The 17,969-nt window shown below is 42.8% G+C and overlaps 1 protein-coding gene across 2 annotated transcripts in view; it reads right to left on the bottom strand.

Annotated features, from left to right (window-relative positions):
* Window positions 1-17,969, bottom strand: part of LOC132394520 (uncharacterized) — a 153,480-nt gene that overhangs the window by 111,570 nt on the left and 23,941 nt on the right. For both annotated transcript variants that reach the window (XM_059970788.1, XM_059970789.1), the window contains exons 2-3: window positions 7,678-7,983; window positions 326-616 (exon numbers count right to left, since the gene is read on the bottom strand). In XM_059970788.1, the coding sequence (XP_059826771.1) occupies window positions 326-616; window positions 7,678-7,983 (597 nt within the window). The remainder of the gene's footprint in view (window positions 1-325; window positions 617-7,677; window positions 7,984-17,969) is intronic.

Below are 17,969 nucleotides of genomic sequence, written 5' to 3'. Positions count from 1 at the left end.
GCTCCTCCTCAGGATGACAGGTACAACACAGAGATGGTGTTTGAATGACAGCTGCATTCAATATCTGACACCTCAGTGTTTATTCTATCAGGTGAGTCACCCAACTTAGCCTCTGCTGGAAAATACAACCACAAAAACTATGGTGAATTTTGTACCAAATCTCATCGTGAATAAACACACGGATGAAAGAAAATTGGAAGTCTACATGGGAGGGAAGGGTTAGATTTATCTTGGAATAGGTTAAAAGGTCAGCATAACATCGTTCAGGCCATTTGGTCCAAAATGTTGCACTGATCTATGTTCAATGGAACATAAAGCTACCTACCAAAGAGGTGTAGTTGTATTATTCTCAGCTCTTGTCCATCCACCATGAAGGTGTAATCTCCTTGGTCACCATGTTCTGCTCCAGTCACAGTCAGAGCACCATTAGAAGTATTAAAGTGCAGACGAAACTCGAACTGGTCACTCAGTTCCACTGAGCTGTGACCTGGGACATGATGCAAAATGCTCCTGTCGATGAAGGTCCAAACTATTTCACTCTTGCTGGGATCAACTTTGAGTTCAGGATCCAGTAAAACTGATGAGCCAAGGAGACCAAACTCTTCTTTAAATGTATCTGTTAATGAAAATAATTGTACTTATTTAAAATGCGGTGGCTATGAAATACGGAAACAGAGAACTTTGTGAAACTACAGCAAATGAGAAAATACTACTGAATAGATATTGAGCCACTCTTTACTGGGGTTACAGGAACTTGTCTTTCAGACAAGAATATTGTGGAAATTCTTTCTGGCCCAGCCTCCCACCCCGAGCCCCTCATTAACTTTGGCTGATCCAAGACTCTCACACTATACCTGTTCAAGCCAGATCCCAGTGCTTCTGATCTACACTGGCTCTGGAACTGACAATTCACTGGCTTCAAATTTCTCTATTCTCCATCTCTCAGAAAGTTGAATTGCCTCACCTTCAGATTTCTCTGGGGTTCATTCATCCCCTTTTCAGGAACATCTCTCAGTTTCAACACCTTGGCAACACAGGGGACAGGCAGAACCTCAGCACGAAGTGGTACCTGGTGCCCCCGTATTTAGGTTCCACACACAGTCTGATGCAGACACACATGAAATTGGTCATCAGGGTGAGGGACACATTGGGTAAATTGTTGCGCCCGTTATACAGGGATTTGTGCGTTGTGATCTGCACTTTACCCACTCCATCTCGGACCCCCAGATGAACCTGAAAACAGCTCGGGTGATTCTCAAGCTGGAGGAGTGGGGCATGGGCAACACTTGCACCAAGTACAGCAGCCTGAGAGAACCTCACACTTGTTGACCAGGTTCTTCCCAGATATCGATAGGGAGCATCCTCCCCACAGTCCCAGTTTCAGTTTTATCCTCAGTGCAGTCCAGGCAATTATTCAAAGTTCAAAATACAAAGTAAATTTATTATCAAAGTACATATATGTAACCATATACAACAATAAGATTTATTCTCTTGAGGGCATTCACAGTAACTATAAGAAACACAAATGACCCCCCCCCCCATTCAATGTGCAAAAGACAACAAACAGTGCAAATACAAATAAAATAATAGTAGTAATAACTAAACAATAAATATCAAGAACATGAGATGAACAGTCTTTGAAAGACAGTCCATTGATTGTGGGAGCATTTCAATGATAGGGTAAGTCAAGTTATCCCCTTTGGTTCATGAGCCTGATGGTGGTGGAGGGGTTATAACTGTTCCTGAACCTGCTGGTGTGAGCCCTGAGGCTCCTGTAATTCTTCCTGATGACAGCAGTGAGAAGAGGGCACAACCTGGGTGGTGGGAGTCCCTGATGATGAATGCTACTTTGCTGCTACATTACTCTGTGTAGGTGTGCTCAGTGGTTGGGAGGGCTTTCCTTGATGATGGACTGGACCATATCCGATACTTTTTGGAGGATTTACCATTCAAAGGCATTGGTGTTTCCAGACCAGACTGTGACACAACCAGTCAATACACCCTCCACCACACACCTATAGAGGTTTGTCAGAGTTTTCGATGTCATGCTGAATCTTTGCAAACTCCACACTTCCCGTCCCACGTAGCCGAGTACAACTCAGTCAGTGACCCATCACCATCCTTCTGAAGGGGTGCCGAAGACATTGTGCAGCTTGTCTGTTTTAACTGTTTCCATCAGGAATCTGGAGGTGCTGTCCAGCCTGTTGTCGGCACTACCGGCTGCATCGATGATGTCACCAACCAGAATGACCAGCTGTGACGTCACCGGCAGTGGTGGGAGCGGCTCGAGGATGGCCAGCCGCTCGCTCCGCACGGGTGAGGTGTACGTGTTCATTAACCAGAGCAGAGTGTTTCAGTACATTATGTATGCCAGAAGGAGCCACCCCCCAACCACCTCTCTGACTTGGGTGATTGAGAAGTTGTCACCCTGTAACAGAATCCCAGGCCAGAAGGATGACAATCATTGCCCCCAAACACACAGACAGACCATGTGGCCACCATCACAACCAACTCTGGCAGTTGCAGAGTGTGTCAGCCCACACTCCTGTAAAAAACTCACATCAGCCTCGACCTTGGCCAGTTATTGTAAGGTGTTGACACATCACTCCGTTCTCTTTACACTGATCACATTCAAAGATGCCAATTACTTGTCTATGGTTAGTTGTTGAGTTACATTTCTTGTCCAGGTCACTCAGCCTCAGCCATCACGGACATCCCTCTCTTTTGAGGCTGTGCCCTCTGGTCCTCGATTTGCCCACGAAAGTAAACATCCTCATCACATCCACTCCATCTTGGCCTTTCAACTTTCAAAAGGTTTCAATGAGATCGCCCTCATTCTTCTAAATTCCTCTGAGTTCAGGCCCAGAAACTTCAATCACTACTCATATGATAACTCTTTCATTCCAGCAATCATCCCTGTGAACCTCCTCTGAACCCTCTCCAATGTCAGCACATCCTCTCTTAAATAAGGGGCCCAAAACTAATCACAATACTCCGAGTGAGGCCTCACCAGTAATTTATACAGCATCAGCATTACATCCTTGTGTTTATGTTCCAGTCCTCTTGAAATGAATGTGAACATCTCATTCACTTTCCTCACCACCAATTCAACCTACAAATTAACCTTTCAGGAATCCTTGAGGACTCCCAAATCCCTCTGCACTTCAGATTTTAGATTTTTTCCCCCGTTTAGAACATGATCTATGTTTTTAATCCTTCTACCAAAGTGCATGGCCATACAATTCCTGACACTGTATTCCATCTGACACCTCTCCAAATCTGTCAAAGTCCTTCCGCAGCCTCTCTGCCTCCTCAACACGACCGGCCCCTCCACCTTCAACTTACAGTTTAAGGCGACTGAAACTAATCATTGAATCAGAATCAGAATCAGGTTTAATATCACCGACAAAGGTCATGAAATTTGTTCTTTTACAGCAGCAGTACATTGTAACACATAATAATAAAAAGCAGTAAATTACAATAAGTGTATATTAAAAAATAAATTAAATAAATAGTGAAAAAAGAGAGCAAAAAAAAGTGAGGTAGTGTTGATGGGATCATTGTCCATTGAGGAATGTAATGGCAGATGGGAAGAAACAGTTCCTGAAACACAGAGTGTGTGTCTTCAGCCTCCTGCACCTCCTCCTTGATGGTGACATTGAGAAGCGGGCATGTCCTGGGTGATGGGGCTCCTTAATGATGGATATCATCTTTTTGAAGCATCACCTTTTGAAGGTGTCCTTGATACTAGGTTAGTGCCCATGATGGAACTGGCTGAGTTTCCAACTTTCTGCTGCTTTTTCTGATCCTGTGTTCTCCACGAACATTTGTAGAAACTTGCATGAGTCTTTGATGACATACCAAGACTCCGTAAACTCGTAATGAAACATAGCCAATGCTGTATCTTCTTTGTAATTGCATCAATATGTTTGGCCCAGGACAGATCTTCAGTGGTGTTGACATCGAGGAACTGGAAACTGCTCACTCTTTCCACGGCTGATCCATTGATGAGGACCGGGGAGTATTCTCTATTGACTTTGCCTTCCTGAAGTCCACAATCAATTCCTTAGCCTTACTTACATTGAGTGTAAGGTTGTTGTCGTCACACCTCTCAACCAGCTGATCTAACTCACTCTTGCATGCGTCCTTGTTGCCAACAGTGGGCTAAGCATTCATCCTAGACGTGTTCCAGTGTTGATTGTCAGCAAGGTGGAGATGTTATTTCTGATCCGCCCTGACTGGTCTCCCAGTGAGGATGTCAAGAAGGGAGGGACAGACCCCAGGTTTTGAAGCTCCTGGGACATTCTGATTCTGCCCCAGGGGAAGACAATACATGAACGTTCATGTTGATTGGTGGTCATTTAAATCCTCAAGGTGAGATCAGGGAAATCGTTAAGTGGCCATTGTCTGCATTAGTACAATGTCAACGTGTATCCCTGTCACAATACAGACAGACATACTTTATTGATCCTGAGGGAAATTGGGTTTTGTTACAGCCGCACCAACCAAGAATAGTGAAGAAATATAGCTATATAAAATCATAAATAATTAAATAATAATAAATTAATCATGCTAAGTGGAAATAAGTCCAGGACCAGCCTATTGGCTCAGGGTGTCTGACACTCCGAGGGAGGAGTTGTAAAGTTTGATGGCCACAGGTAGGAATGACTTCCTATGACGCTCAGTGTTACATCTCAGTGGAATGAGTCTCTGGCCGAATGTACTCCTCTGCCTAACCAGTACATTATGGAGTAGATAGGAGTCATTGTCCATGATGGCATGCAACTTGGACAGCATCCTCTTTTCAGACACCACCGTCAGGGGGTCCAGTTCCACCCCCACAACATCACTGGCCTTACGAATGAGCTTGTTGATTCTGTTGGTGTCTGCTACCCTCAGCCTGCTGCCCCAGCACACAACAGCAAACATGATAGCACTGGCCACCACAGCCTCGTAGAACATTCTCAGCATCGTCTGGCTGATGTTAAAGGACCTCTGTCTCCTCAGGAAATAGAGACGGCTCTGACCATTCTTGTAGACAGCCTCAGTGTTCTTTGATGAGTCCAGTTTATTATCCATTCATTTCCCCAGGTATTTGTAATCCTCCCCCATGTCCACACTGACCCCTTGGATGGAAACAGGGGTCTGGTGCCTTAGCCCTCCTCAGGTCCACCACCAGCTCCTTAGCCTTTTTCACATTAAGCTGCAGATGATTCTGCTCGCACCATGTGACAAAGTTTCCCACTGTAGCCCTGTACTCAGCCTCATCTCCCTTGCTGATGCATCCAACTATGGCAGAGTCATCAGAAAACTTCTGAAGATGGCAAGACTCTGTGTTGTAGTTGAAGTCCGAGGTGTAGATGGTGAAGAGAAAGGGAGACAGGACAGTCCCTGTGGAGCCCCAGTGCTGCTGACCACTCTGTCTGACACACAGTGTTGCAAGCGCACGTACTGAGGTCTGCCAGTCAGGTAATCAATAATCCATGACACCAGGGAAGCATCCACCTGCATCACTGTCAGCTTCTCACCCAGCAGAGCAGGGCTGATGGTGTTGAACGCACTGGAGAAGTCAAAAAACATGACCCTCACAGTGCTCGCCGGCTTGTCCAGGTGGGCGTAGACATGGTTCAGCAGGTAGACGATGACATCCTCAACTCCTAGTCAAGGCTGACAAGAGAACTGGAGGGGGTCTAAGTGTGGCATAACCATAGGCTGGAGCTGCTCTAGAACAAGTCTCTCCAGGGTCTTCATGATGTGGGAGGTCAATGCCACCGGTCTGTAGTCATTGGAGCCACTGGGGCGCGGCGTCTTCGGTACAGGAACGAGGCAGGATGTCTTCCACAGCACAGGAACCCTCTGGAGACTCAGGCTCAGGTTGAAGACATGGTGAAGTACTCCACATAGCTGGGGGACACAGGCTTTGAGCACCCTGGGGCTGACACCATCCAGGCCTGCAGCCTTGCTTGGGTGGAGACGTTTCAGCTGTCTTTTCAACTGTTCAGCTGTGAAGCCCAACGTGGTGGTTTCAGGTGGGGGAGGGGTGTAGTCATGAGAGCAGGGTGGGGGACTGTGAGGAGGGGTAGGAGGGGAGAGTGGAGTATGTGTTGGTTGGGGGCCGACAACAGATGAAGCGTGGGGGATGGGCAGGGGCCACAGTGTCAAATCTGTTGAAGAACAGGTTAAGTTCATTGGCCCTGTCCACTCTGCCTTCAGCTCCTCTGTTGCTAGGTTGCCAGAACCCAGTGATGGTCCTCATCCCACTCCAGACCTCTCTCATGTTGTTCTGCTGGAGTTTCCACTCAAGCTTCCTCCTATACCGGTCTTTAGCCTCCCTGATCTTGGCTTTCAGGTCCCTCTGTATTGTCCTCAGCTCCTCCCTATTTCCATCACTAAAAGCCCTCTTTTTAGTGTTCAGGATGTCCTTAATGTCCTTTGTTACCCATGGCTTGTTATTTGAATAACAAAGGACAGTTCTTACCGGAACATTGCAGTCCACACAGAAGTTGATGTAACCAGTGATGCACTCTGTGAGCCCATCAATGTCCTCTCCATGTGGCTCACAGAGTGCCTGCCAGTCTGTCACCTCAAAACAACCCTGGAGTGTCTCATCAATTCTCCCCGACCATTTCCTCACTGACCTCGAGGTTTCCTCTTCACCAGAGGCACGTAGCAGGGTTTGAGATGCGCCAGGTTGTGATCTGACCTTCCCAGTGGGGGGAGGGGAGAGGAGCTGTACGCATCCTTAACGTTAGCATACATCAAGTCCAGGGTCCTCTCCCCTCTGGTTGTACAGCTCACATACTGCGTGAAGTTGGGCAGTATTCTAGCCATGGTAACATGGTTGAAGTCACACGAGACGATAATGAGGACACTTGGGTGCTGGGTTTGTAGTCCGGCTATGACGGTGTAAATGAAGTTACATGCCGACGTCGGGCTGGCAGAGGGAGGGATGTACACATCAACCACGACTGCATGTGAGATTTCCCTTGGCAAATAATATGGCCAGAGTCCAACAGCAAAAAGTTCAATATCTGGGCTACAAACACGTTCCTTGATCATAATATGACCAGGATTGCACCATCTGTTGTTAACCAATGCATCGTTCAGGACAGGTCTGTTTTGTCAGAATCAGAATCAGGTTTATTATCACTGGCACGTGACATGAAATTTGTTAACATAGCAGCAGCAGTTCAATGCAATACATAGTTAATATTCTGGCCAGTTCTGTATTCAGAGAGCCATCCTTCAGCACTTTCACAAAAGAGATGTATTTTGGGTGTTTGGAGTTTGTGCTCTGAAGCTTTCAAAAGGATTCTACTGGCTGGGATGTACGACTATTGTAAATATGTAATTCTACAAATATTCAAAATGTTAGAGGTTGGTAGGTAATTATATCTATTGCAATTGTAGTGACTCATTTTTCACTTTATTTATGTTTGAAAAATGTAAGACCATGTGTGCCATGTGTGATGAGAGGAGAATCAGCTTCTCTGCAGAAATTCTGCTGTTTTTATATCACCAGCTTCAATGTCTCTCCAATGACTCAGTTGATGAGTCACAGCAGAGGTTCTCCTGCTTAGACTTTGATGGAAATAAAAATCACAGATCATAGTTTCTATGGCAAATTCTGCCATTAATAAATCACACATTACATCACAAATATCTGAAACTTCTTACCAATGACAAGCAACTCCATTATTTTCAACTCTTTCTCATCAACAGTGAAGGTGTAATCTCCTTGGTCACTGACATTTAATCTGATTAACATCAGTGCACCACTCAAAGCGTTGAATTGTAAACGGTCCTTGAACTGTTCACTTGGTTCCAATGTGGCGACACCTGGGACGTGATCCAAAATAACATCATGGCTTTTGTTGCTGCCTTTGAAAGTCCAAAGGATTTCACTCTTGCTGGAATCAACGGTGATTTCAGGATCCAGTAAAACTGATGAACCAAGGACACCAACCACTTCTTCCCTTTCAGCTGATTAGAATAAAAAGAAAATATAATCATTTAAACTGTAGAGCAGGTGAAAGTGAGACAACTACAGCACAGGAGTAATATTACATGAGCAGATGTTATTGGACATTTTACTGCAGTTTCAGGACCAAGCTGTGTAGGGCGACTTGATCTGTAGCCTTGGTCACCTGGACAATACTAATACTTACGTCAGGATGTTGTTTATTGGCCTCAGCTCAGTGTTTAATACAATCATTCCCATGGTTCTGACTGGAAACATTACAACCTTGCTTTTATATTCTAGTCCTCTCAAAATGAATGCTCACATCACATTTGCCTTCCTCACCACAGACACAACCTGCAAATTAAACTTCAGGGAATCCTGCGCAATGTCTCTCAAATCCCTGTGTGTCTCAGATTTATGCATTTTCTCTCCATTTAGAAAATCATCAACCCTTTCATTTCTTCCACTGAAGTGCATGTCCATACACTTCCCGACACCACATTCCATCTGCCATTTCTTTGCCCATTTTCCTAACCTGTCTAAGTCCTTCTGTAGCCTCCTTATTTGCTCAAAACTACCTGCACTCCACATCTACCCTCACCACTGTCCGCATCTCTCACTGCGGAGTCCTGCGATCGAGGGAAGTACAGTTCCTATAACTAGGCAGTGATGCAGCCAGTCAGGATGCTCTCAATTGTGCCCCTGTAGAAAGTCATTCGGTTTTGGGGATCCATAAAAAACTTTAACCATGGATTGGAGGAAAATGAGCAGGAATTTCTTCAGCCAGAGAATGGTGAACCCAAGGAATTCTTTGCCCCAGGACGCAGAAAAAAAACAAAGATGGTAGTTTGCCTCCCAGGTGCCAGGATACAGGATGTTTCTGACTGCATCCACGATATCCTGAAGTGGGATGGTGAACAGTCAGAGGTCGTGGTACATATTGGTACCAATGACATAGGCAGGAAAAAGGAGGAGGTCCTGAATACAGACTACAGGGAGTTAGGAAGGAAGCTGAGAAGCAGGACCAGAAGGGTAGTAATCTCAGGATTACTGCCTGTGGCACATGATAGTGAGTATATGAATAGAATGAGGTGGAGGATAAATGTGTAGCTGAGGGATTGGAGCAAGGGGCACCGATTCAAGTTTCCAGATCATTGGGACCTCTTTTGGGGCAGGCGTGACCTGTACAAAAAGGACGGGTTGCACTTGAATCGGAAGGGGACCAATATCCTGGCTGGGAAGTTTTCGAGGGCTATTGGGGAGGGTTTAAACAGGAATTTCTGGGGGGTGGGAACCGAACTGAAGAGACAGAGGAAGTGGCTCAGAAATTGAGAAAACTTGTAGGCAGTGTGAGAGGGAGGATAGGCAGGTGATAGAGAAAGGATGCGCTCAGACTGATAGTTATAGATGTGTCTATTTTAATGCAAGGAGTATCATGAACAAAGCGAATGAGCTTAGAGTGTGGATCACTACTATGATGTTGTGGCCACTACTAGGACGGCTCAGTGGCAGGGATGGCTACTTCGATTGCCAGGCTTTAGATGTTTTAGAAAGAACAGGGAGGGAGGCAAAAGAGGTGGGGGCATGGCACTGCTGATCAGAGATATTGTTACGGTGGCAGAAAAGGAGGAAATCATGGCTAGAATTTAGAAACAGGAAGAGGTTAATAAATGTACTGGGTGTTTTTTATTGACCACCCAAAAGTAACAGGGACATCGAAGAACTTGTATGGAGACAGATTCTGGAATGATCCAGTAATAACAGTTTTGAATGTTAAAAGGCCTCAACAGATTAGATATGGCAAAGTGATTTCCCATGGTAGGGGAGTCTAGGACGTAACTTCAGGACTGAAGGACTTCCATTTAGAACAGAGATGTGGAGAAATTACTTCAGTCAGAGGGTGGTAAATCTGTGGAATTTGTTGCCACTAGCGGCTGTGGAGGCCAAGTCATTGGGTGCATTTAAGGCAGAGATAGATAGGTTCTGGATTAGCCAGGGCATCAAGGGGTGTGGGGTGAATGCAGGAGAGTGGGGATGACTGGAAGAATTGGACCAGCCGATGAATGAATTGCAGAGCAGACTCAATGGGACGAATGGCCTACTTCTGCTCCTATATCTTATGGTTTTATGACCTAACAGGGAGATTTTAATTTCCCAGACATTGATTGGAATCTCCCTAGAGCAAGGAGTTTAGATGAATGGAGTTCATTAGGTGTATTCAGGAAGATTTCCTGACACAGTATGTACATCACCCTACAAGAGGAGAGGCTGTACTTGATCAGGTATTGGAAAATGAACCTGGTCAGGTGTCAGGTCTCTCAGTGGGAGAGCATTTTGGAGATGGTGATCACAAATCTATCTCCTTTACCATAGTGTTGGACAGGATACGAACAGACAAGTTAGGAAAGTGTTTAATTCGAGTAAGGGGAAATATGAAGCTACCAGGCAGGAACTTGGAAGCATAAATTGGAAACATGTTCTCAGACAAATATACAGTAGAAATAAGGCAAATGTTCAGGGGATATTTGTGTGGCGTTCTGCATAGGTACATTCCAATGAGACAGGGAAAGGATGGTAGGGTACAGAAACAATGGGGTACAAAGGCTGAGAAAATCTTGTCAAGAAGAAATGCTTACGAAAAGTTCAAAAAACTAGGTAATGAGAGAGATCTAGAGAATTATAAGGCTAGCAGGAAGGAGGTTAAGAACGAAATTAGGAGAGCTAGAAGGGGCCATGAGAAGGCGTTGGTGAGTAGGATTGAGGAAAATACCAAGATATTCTACGGGTATGTGAAGAGCAAGAGGATAAGACGTGAGAGAATAGGACCAATCAAGTGTAACAGTGAAAAAGTGTGTATGGAACCAGAGGAGGTAGTGGAGGTACTTAATCAATACATTGCTTCAGTATTTGCTACGGAAAAGGCCTTTGGCATTGTAGGGATGACTTACAGTGGACTGAAAAATTTGAGCATATAGATATTAAGTAAGAGAATGTGCTGAGCTTTTGGAAAGCATCAAGTTAGTTAAGTCACAGGCACCGGACAAGATATACCCCAGGCTACTGTGGGAGGAGAGGGAGGAGATTGCTGAGCCTCTGGCAATGATCTCTGCATCATCAATGGGGATGGGAGAGGTTCCAGAAGATTGGAGGGTTGCAGATGTTGTTCTCTTATTCAAGTAAGGAAGTAGAGATAGCCCAGGAAATTATAGACCAATGGGTCTTACCACAGTGGTTGGTAAGTTGATGGAGAAGATCCTGAGAGGCAGGATTTACGAATATTTGGAGAGGCATAATATGATTTGGAATAGTTAGCATTGTTTTGTCAAAGGCAGGTGGTGCCTTGCGAGCCTGAATGATTTTTTTGTGGATGTGACTAAACACGTTGATGAAGGTAGAGCAGTAGATGTAGTGTATATAGATTTCAGCAAGGGATTTGATAAGTTACTCCATGCAAGGCTTACTGAGAAAGTAAGGAGGCATGGGATCCAAGGGGACCTCACTCTGTGGATCCAGAATTGGCCTGCACACAGAAGGCAAAGAGTGGCTGTAGATGGGTCATATTTTGCATGGGGGTCGGTGACCAGTGGTGTGCCTCAGGGATTGTTTCAGCGACCCCTTCTCTTTGTGATTTTTTATAAATGACCTGGATCAGGAAGTGGAGAGATGCTGATGACACATAGGTTAGGGGTGTCGTGGGTATTGTGGAGGACTGTGAGAGGTTACAGCGGTACATCGATAGGATAGAAAACTGGGCCTAGAAGTGGCAGATGGAGTTCAACACAGATGAATGTGAGGTGGTTCATTCTGGTAGGTCAAATATGATGGCAGAATATAGTATCAATGGTAAGACTCTTGGCAGTGTGGAGGATCAGAGGGATCTTGGGGTCCGAGCCCATAGGACACTCAAAGCTGCTGCACAGGTTGACTGTGTGGTTAAGAAGGTATATAGTGCATTAGCCTCCATCAACTGTGTTCCAGAGCCGAGTGGTAATGTTACAGCTACACAGGACCCTGATCAGACCCCATTTGGCATACTGTGCTCAGTTCTGGTCAGGAAGGATGTGGAAACTATAGAAAGGGTGCAGAGGAGATTTACAAGGATGCTGCCTGGATTGTGGAGCATGATTTATGAGAATAGGTTGAGTGAACTCAGCCTTTTCTTCTTGGAGTGACAGAGGATGAGAGGTGACCTGATAGAGGTGTATAAGATGATGAGAGGCATAGTCAGAGGCTTTTTCCCGGGGCTGAAATGTCTAACACGAGAGTGCACAGATTTAATGGGTTTGGAACTGGGTACAGAGGACATGTCAGAAGTAAGTTGTTTTTTTTTAAATCGCAGAGAGTGGCGAGTGTGTGGAATGGTGGTGGAGGCAGATACAATAGGGTGTTTTAAGAGACTCCTGTATAGGTGCATGGGGCTGAGAAAAATAGAGGACTATGCGTAACTCTGAGTAATTCCTAAAGTAAGGACATGTTATGCACAGCATTCTTGGCCAAAGGGCCTGTATGGTGCTGTAGATTTTCTATGTTTCTATGCTTCTAGGAAGCTATGAAAGCCAAGTATTTATGTACGGTATACTTGAACAAGAGGTTGATAGAGTCTTGATTGATCAGAGTATGAAGGGATATGGGGAGAAGGCAGAGATTGGGGCTGAGAGGAAAATTGGATCAGCCATGATGAAATGGCGGAGCAGACTTGATGGGCCAAATTCTGCTCCTATCTCTTATGGTCTAATAGTCTTATGGGAAATGGCCACAACTGGACAAAATACTCCAAATTATGACCACCAATAGTTTATACAATTTCAATATAGAATCTCAACTCCTGTGCTCAAAATGTGTCAAAAGCTTTTTTTACGACCATATCTACATGTCATGCCACATTCACGGAATTATGCATCTGCATTCCCAGATCTCTCTGTTCTACAAATACTCCTCTGTGCCCTACCTCTCATCTTGCAAGCCTTAGCCCGGATGATCCTGCCAAGTGCAACACATCACACTTGTCTACACTAAACTCCATCTGCCATTTTTGAGCCCATTTTTCCAGCTGCTCCAGATCCTGCTGCAAGCTTTGAAAGTCTTCCTCGCTGCCCACCAGACCCCCTGTCTTGGTGTTATCCACAACTCTGCTGATCCAGAATACGACATTATCATCCAGATCATTGATCTAGATGACAAACAACTAATGGACCCAGCAGTGATCCCTGTGACACACCATTAGTCACGGCTCTCCAGTCAGAGAGGTAACTGTCTACTTCCACTCTTTGGCTTCTCTCTTCTCCAGTGAAGCCAATGTCCAATCCAAATTACTACTTCATTTTGAAAGCCAAGCAACTGAACCTTCTTGAGCAGCCTCCCATGTGGGACCATTGCAAAGGCCTTGCTAAAGTCTATGTAAACAACATCCATGCTTTGTCTTCAACGTTCCTGGTGCAACAATAGCCACGTGACTAATTTTTCAATATTTTTTTATTGATTTTCAAATAAAGAATATACAAATCGAAAGTGGATTTTAACAAATAGATAACATAAAAGACATATAAACAGCAATAGTAAAAACAGGAAATATATAATATCAAAATCAAATAGGTAATATATTATGCTGTTATATATACAGTGGTCAGAAAGAAATTACAACTCCTCATGGCAATCGTAAAAAAAGATTGGAAATTTTATTAATAGAGAAAGAAAAACCCCACTAACTAAACTGAAACAAAAAAAAGAGAAAGAAAAGAAAGAAAAAGAAAGATTGGGCAGTCCAATTGAGGATAAACTTTAAAAAAAGAGAAAAAAAAACACATCCTTCCAGTCATTTCCAAACCTTCACGGATAAGGATTTTCCCCAAAGAGAATAAGGAAAAATAAATAAATAAAGATAAATTAAATCATGTGAAAATATTGAATAAAGGGTCGCCAGACTTGTTCAAAATCAAAGGATGTATCAAATGTCCGGCTTCTAATTTTCTCCGAACTTAAACATGACATGATGGAGGAGAGCCAATAAAAAACAGTGGACAAATTAGATTCTTTCCAGTGTAGCAAAATAGCTCTCCTAGGGAGTAAAGTTGAAAACGCTATCACATGTTGGGCGGAAGCAGACACTTTGCTTGCTTTCTCTGGAAAAATCCCAAAAATTGCTGTAAGTGGATTAGGTTGAACATCCACATCTATAACTTTAGATAATATTCCAAACATATCCCTCCAAAAATGATTTAAACTTACACATGACCAAAACATATGGGTTAGAGTAGCCACTTCTGCATTACATCTATCACAAATGGGGCTTACATTAGGAAAATATGTGCGCCAATTCATCTTTGGACATATGGGCCCTATGTCCTATCTTAAACTGAATTAAAATATGGTGTACGCAGGTGGGTGAATTATTGACTAAATAATAAATTTTACTCCATTGATTATCTGAAAGTGAATGTTGAAGTTCTACTTCCCAGGTGTGTTGAACCCTATCATTAGGCGACATGTGAGCATTCATTAACTGTTTATAAATGATAGCTATTAATCGTTTTTGAAAATTTTTAACTGAAAAATAACGTAAGCCAAATTTAAAGAGCAGGCCAAGGGGTAATTTGGTTAAAAATCACGTAAGAAATTCCTAACCTGTAAATACCTGAAAAAATGTGTATTAGAGATATCATATTTATCCATTAACTGTGAAAAAGACATTAAACATCTTGTAAAAACAAATCTAAAGAAGTTTTTATTCCCTTAATTTTCCATGTTAGAAAAGCCTTCTCCAAAGTTGATGGATTAAAAAAGAAATTAGAATAAATATTACTAGAAAGTAAAAAAATCATTTAATTCAAAAAATCTACGAAATTGAAACCAAATTTTTTAAGTATGTTTAACAATAGGGTTAAGAACTTGTCTATCTATTCTGGAAAGCAAAAACGGAAGAGGAGCTCCTAATAAAGAAGCTAACAAAAACCCCACTACTGAATTTTCCTCCAGCTGTAACCATGAAGAGAAATCTTGGTCATCTATATCATAAATCCAAAAAATAATATAGCGAATATTAATTACCCAATAATAAAATCTAAAGTTTGGTAAAGCCAGTCCTCCATCTTTTTTTGATTTTTGCAATTAAAGTTTATTCACTCTAGAGCTTTTATTATTCCAAACATAAGACAAAATCAGAGTCTATTTTATCAAAAAATGTTTCTGGAACAAAAGAGGGAACTGCTTGAAATATATATAAAAATTTCGGTAGAATAACCATTTTTTTTTAGCATTTATTCGACCTATCAATGACATCGACATAGGTGACCATTTGGAAAGCGCCTGTTGAGTATATTCAGGTAAAGGGAAGAAATTATACCTATATAGGTCTTTAAAATTTTTTTGTAATTTTGATACCAAGGTGAGTAAAATGGTTTTTGGCAATATTAAAAGGTATTTGATCATAATAATCAGAATAATTATTAATATGAAATAATTCACTTTTATGTAGATTAAGTTTATATCCAGAATTCCAGAAATATAGATAACATAGAAGGAATAGGATTTGAAATGTAAACTAATAAATCATCTGCATATAACAAAACTTTATGTAATTTATCCCTTCTCCTAATACCCTGCTCAGAACTGGAATCCCTAAGAGCAATAGCAAGTGTTCTAAAGCCAAATTAAATAATAAAGGGCTAAGGGGACAATCTAAAGTAAGGAGACTTTTGATTATTAGTTAGAACCGCAGCTACTGGGGCATGATAAATCAATTTGATCCAGGAAATAAATCCTGGACCAAAATTGAACCTCTTCAAAACATGAAATAGATAAGGCCACTCTACCCTATCAAAGGCTTTCTCTGCATCCAAAGATACAATACGTTCAGATTCTTTGGCTGAGGGGGAATAAATGATATTTAATAATGTTCAAATATTAAAATGTGAGTACCTATTTTTAATAAATCCTGTTTGATCATTTGAGATAACATTAGGTAAGATACTCTCAAGCCTATTTGCTAGAATCTTAGAGAGGATTTTAAAATCTACATTCAGTAAAGAAATAGGTCTACAGGATACACATTCCAGTGGGTCTTTTCCCTTTTTTGGAATCAATGAAATTAGTGCTTCATAAAAAGTTTTAGGCAGCCACATGACTCAGCGGTGAGAAGCCACCTTTCATAAAAAATATACATCTGGGTCCTTATGATTTTAGGTTCAAATCAAACAGGAACATCATTAAGTTCTCATTAAAGAAACCTGAATTTGAGCGAATGCTTTGTAAATTCTGCCCAAACCCAATTATCAGTTGGCAAGAAATAACAGATTGTACACCACATATTATAAAGAAAGTATATTTACCAATTGCAGCTTTATCAAACAGTTATTAAAAAAAAGAAAAGAAAGAAGAGAAAAGGGCTTATTACAATTAAACCTGTCTAAATATTGGAGCTCATCTTTTCCAAAGCTGGGTATAACCGTTATTCACGGCGCTGAACCCCCGGTCTGCCTGAAAGCACCCACCACAGTCCTAACTTCCCTTGAAGGCCACCTTCAACAAGCTGGCTTTCTCTCACGAGTATTGGCACTCGTCCTCGGAGATATTCATCTGCACAAAGCACATCTTGCAATGGGGACTCTCCTTCCCATAGCATTCTGTGGTATCTTCCATTCTGTCCAGCTCCGCAGCTCCTGCTAAAATTGACCCCAAACCAGACTACTGTCCATCACAAAGCTCCATCCACTACACTCTCTCAAGGACTTTCTCCAGATCCCACCATCCTGATTGACTGATACAACATTCCTAAGTTGAACAACAGGGCTTCTTGTCTTAGTCAAAACCAAAACATTCTACCAGCAGGACACAATGCTTTTGCTAAAATGAAATACCTACAACATAGCCCTGGAAATATTAACCAGGGCATTACACTGGTAACTTCCTTCAAAGATACAGTAAAAATGGTTAGACTTGACTTACCACGCACAAAGCCATGTCTTCTTTTAGCCCCCCTGATTTCCTTCTTCATTGTTCTCTTCCATTCCTTGTACTGCTCAAGTATCTCATTTGTTTTACCCTGCCTACACTGTTATGCATCTCCTTCTACTTAACCAGGGCATCAATATTTCTCAAAAATCAAGAATACCAAAACCTATTATCCTTGTCTTAAATTCTGACAGGAATATACAAATACTGTAACCTCAAAATTTTGCTTTTCAAGGCCTCCCACTTCCCAATTATACCTTTCCCAGAAAACAACCTGTCCCAATCCACATTTGCCATATCCTTTCTGATACCATCAAATTTAGCCTTTCTGCAATTTAGCATCTTAACCTGACCACATCAATCCTTCTCCATAATTACCATAACTAATGGCATTATGATCACATACTTTTGTCACCTGCCCTGTTTTATCCCCTAATAGGAGATGTATTGGCTGATTGGCTCATAATCTCTGGTCTGCTGTCATCCTGAACAACGGCCAGCAGGTGGCGCAATGGCATCAGCACCGGACTCCGGAGCGAAGGCTCCCGAGTTCGAATCCTAGTTGGGCCACCCCCCGAGCACGCTTTCCATCCGTGCCGGTGTGCGTCGAGCTAGCCACTCGGCCTCGGGGAAAAAAAAGGGTCGAGTCAGGAACGTTCATATTGTGACCTGGTTAATCCGAAAGGAGACCAATCCTGACACCACATGCCAGACAAGAACGGCTGACCGTCTGCTGCAACACTCTAATGAAAATCCTCAACAGAAACACTGAACCCCGTTTTCCTCTCAACTTCCACCATGGTTCACTCATAGAACATGGAACAGTACAGTACAGAAACAGGCCCTTCGGCCCGCTATGTTGTGCTGAACCAATACAATTGTAATCAAATAGCGAACTAAACTAATCTCCATACACTGTCCATATCCTTCCATTTTCCTCACATTCATGAGCCTATCGAAATGTCCCTTAAAAGTCTTTAATGTTTCTGCCTCTACCACCACCCCAGGCAGCCACCATTCGGTGTGAAAACCTGCCCTTTCATCTCCTTTGAAATGATCC

The sequence above is a fragment of the Hypanus sabinus genome, chromosome 5 (genome assembly GCF_030144855.1).
Source record: "Hypanus sabinus isolate sHypSab1 chromosome 5, sHypSab1.hap1, whole genome shotgun sequence".
Taxonomy (NCBI): domain Eukaryota; kingdom Metazoa; phylum Chordata; class Chondrichthyes; order Myliobatiformes; family Dasyatidae; genus Hypanus; species Hypanus sabinus.
The sequence above is the reverse complement of the archived record's forward strand: the minus strand, read 5'-3'. Positions and strand labels throughout refer to the sequence as shown.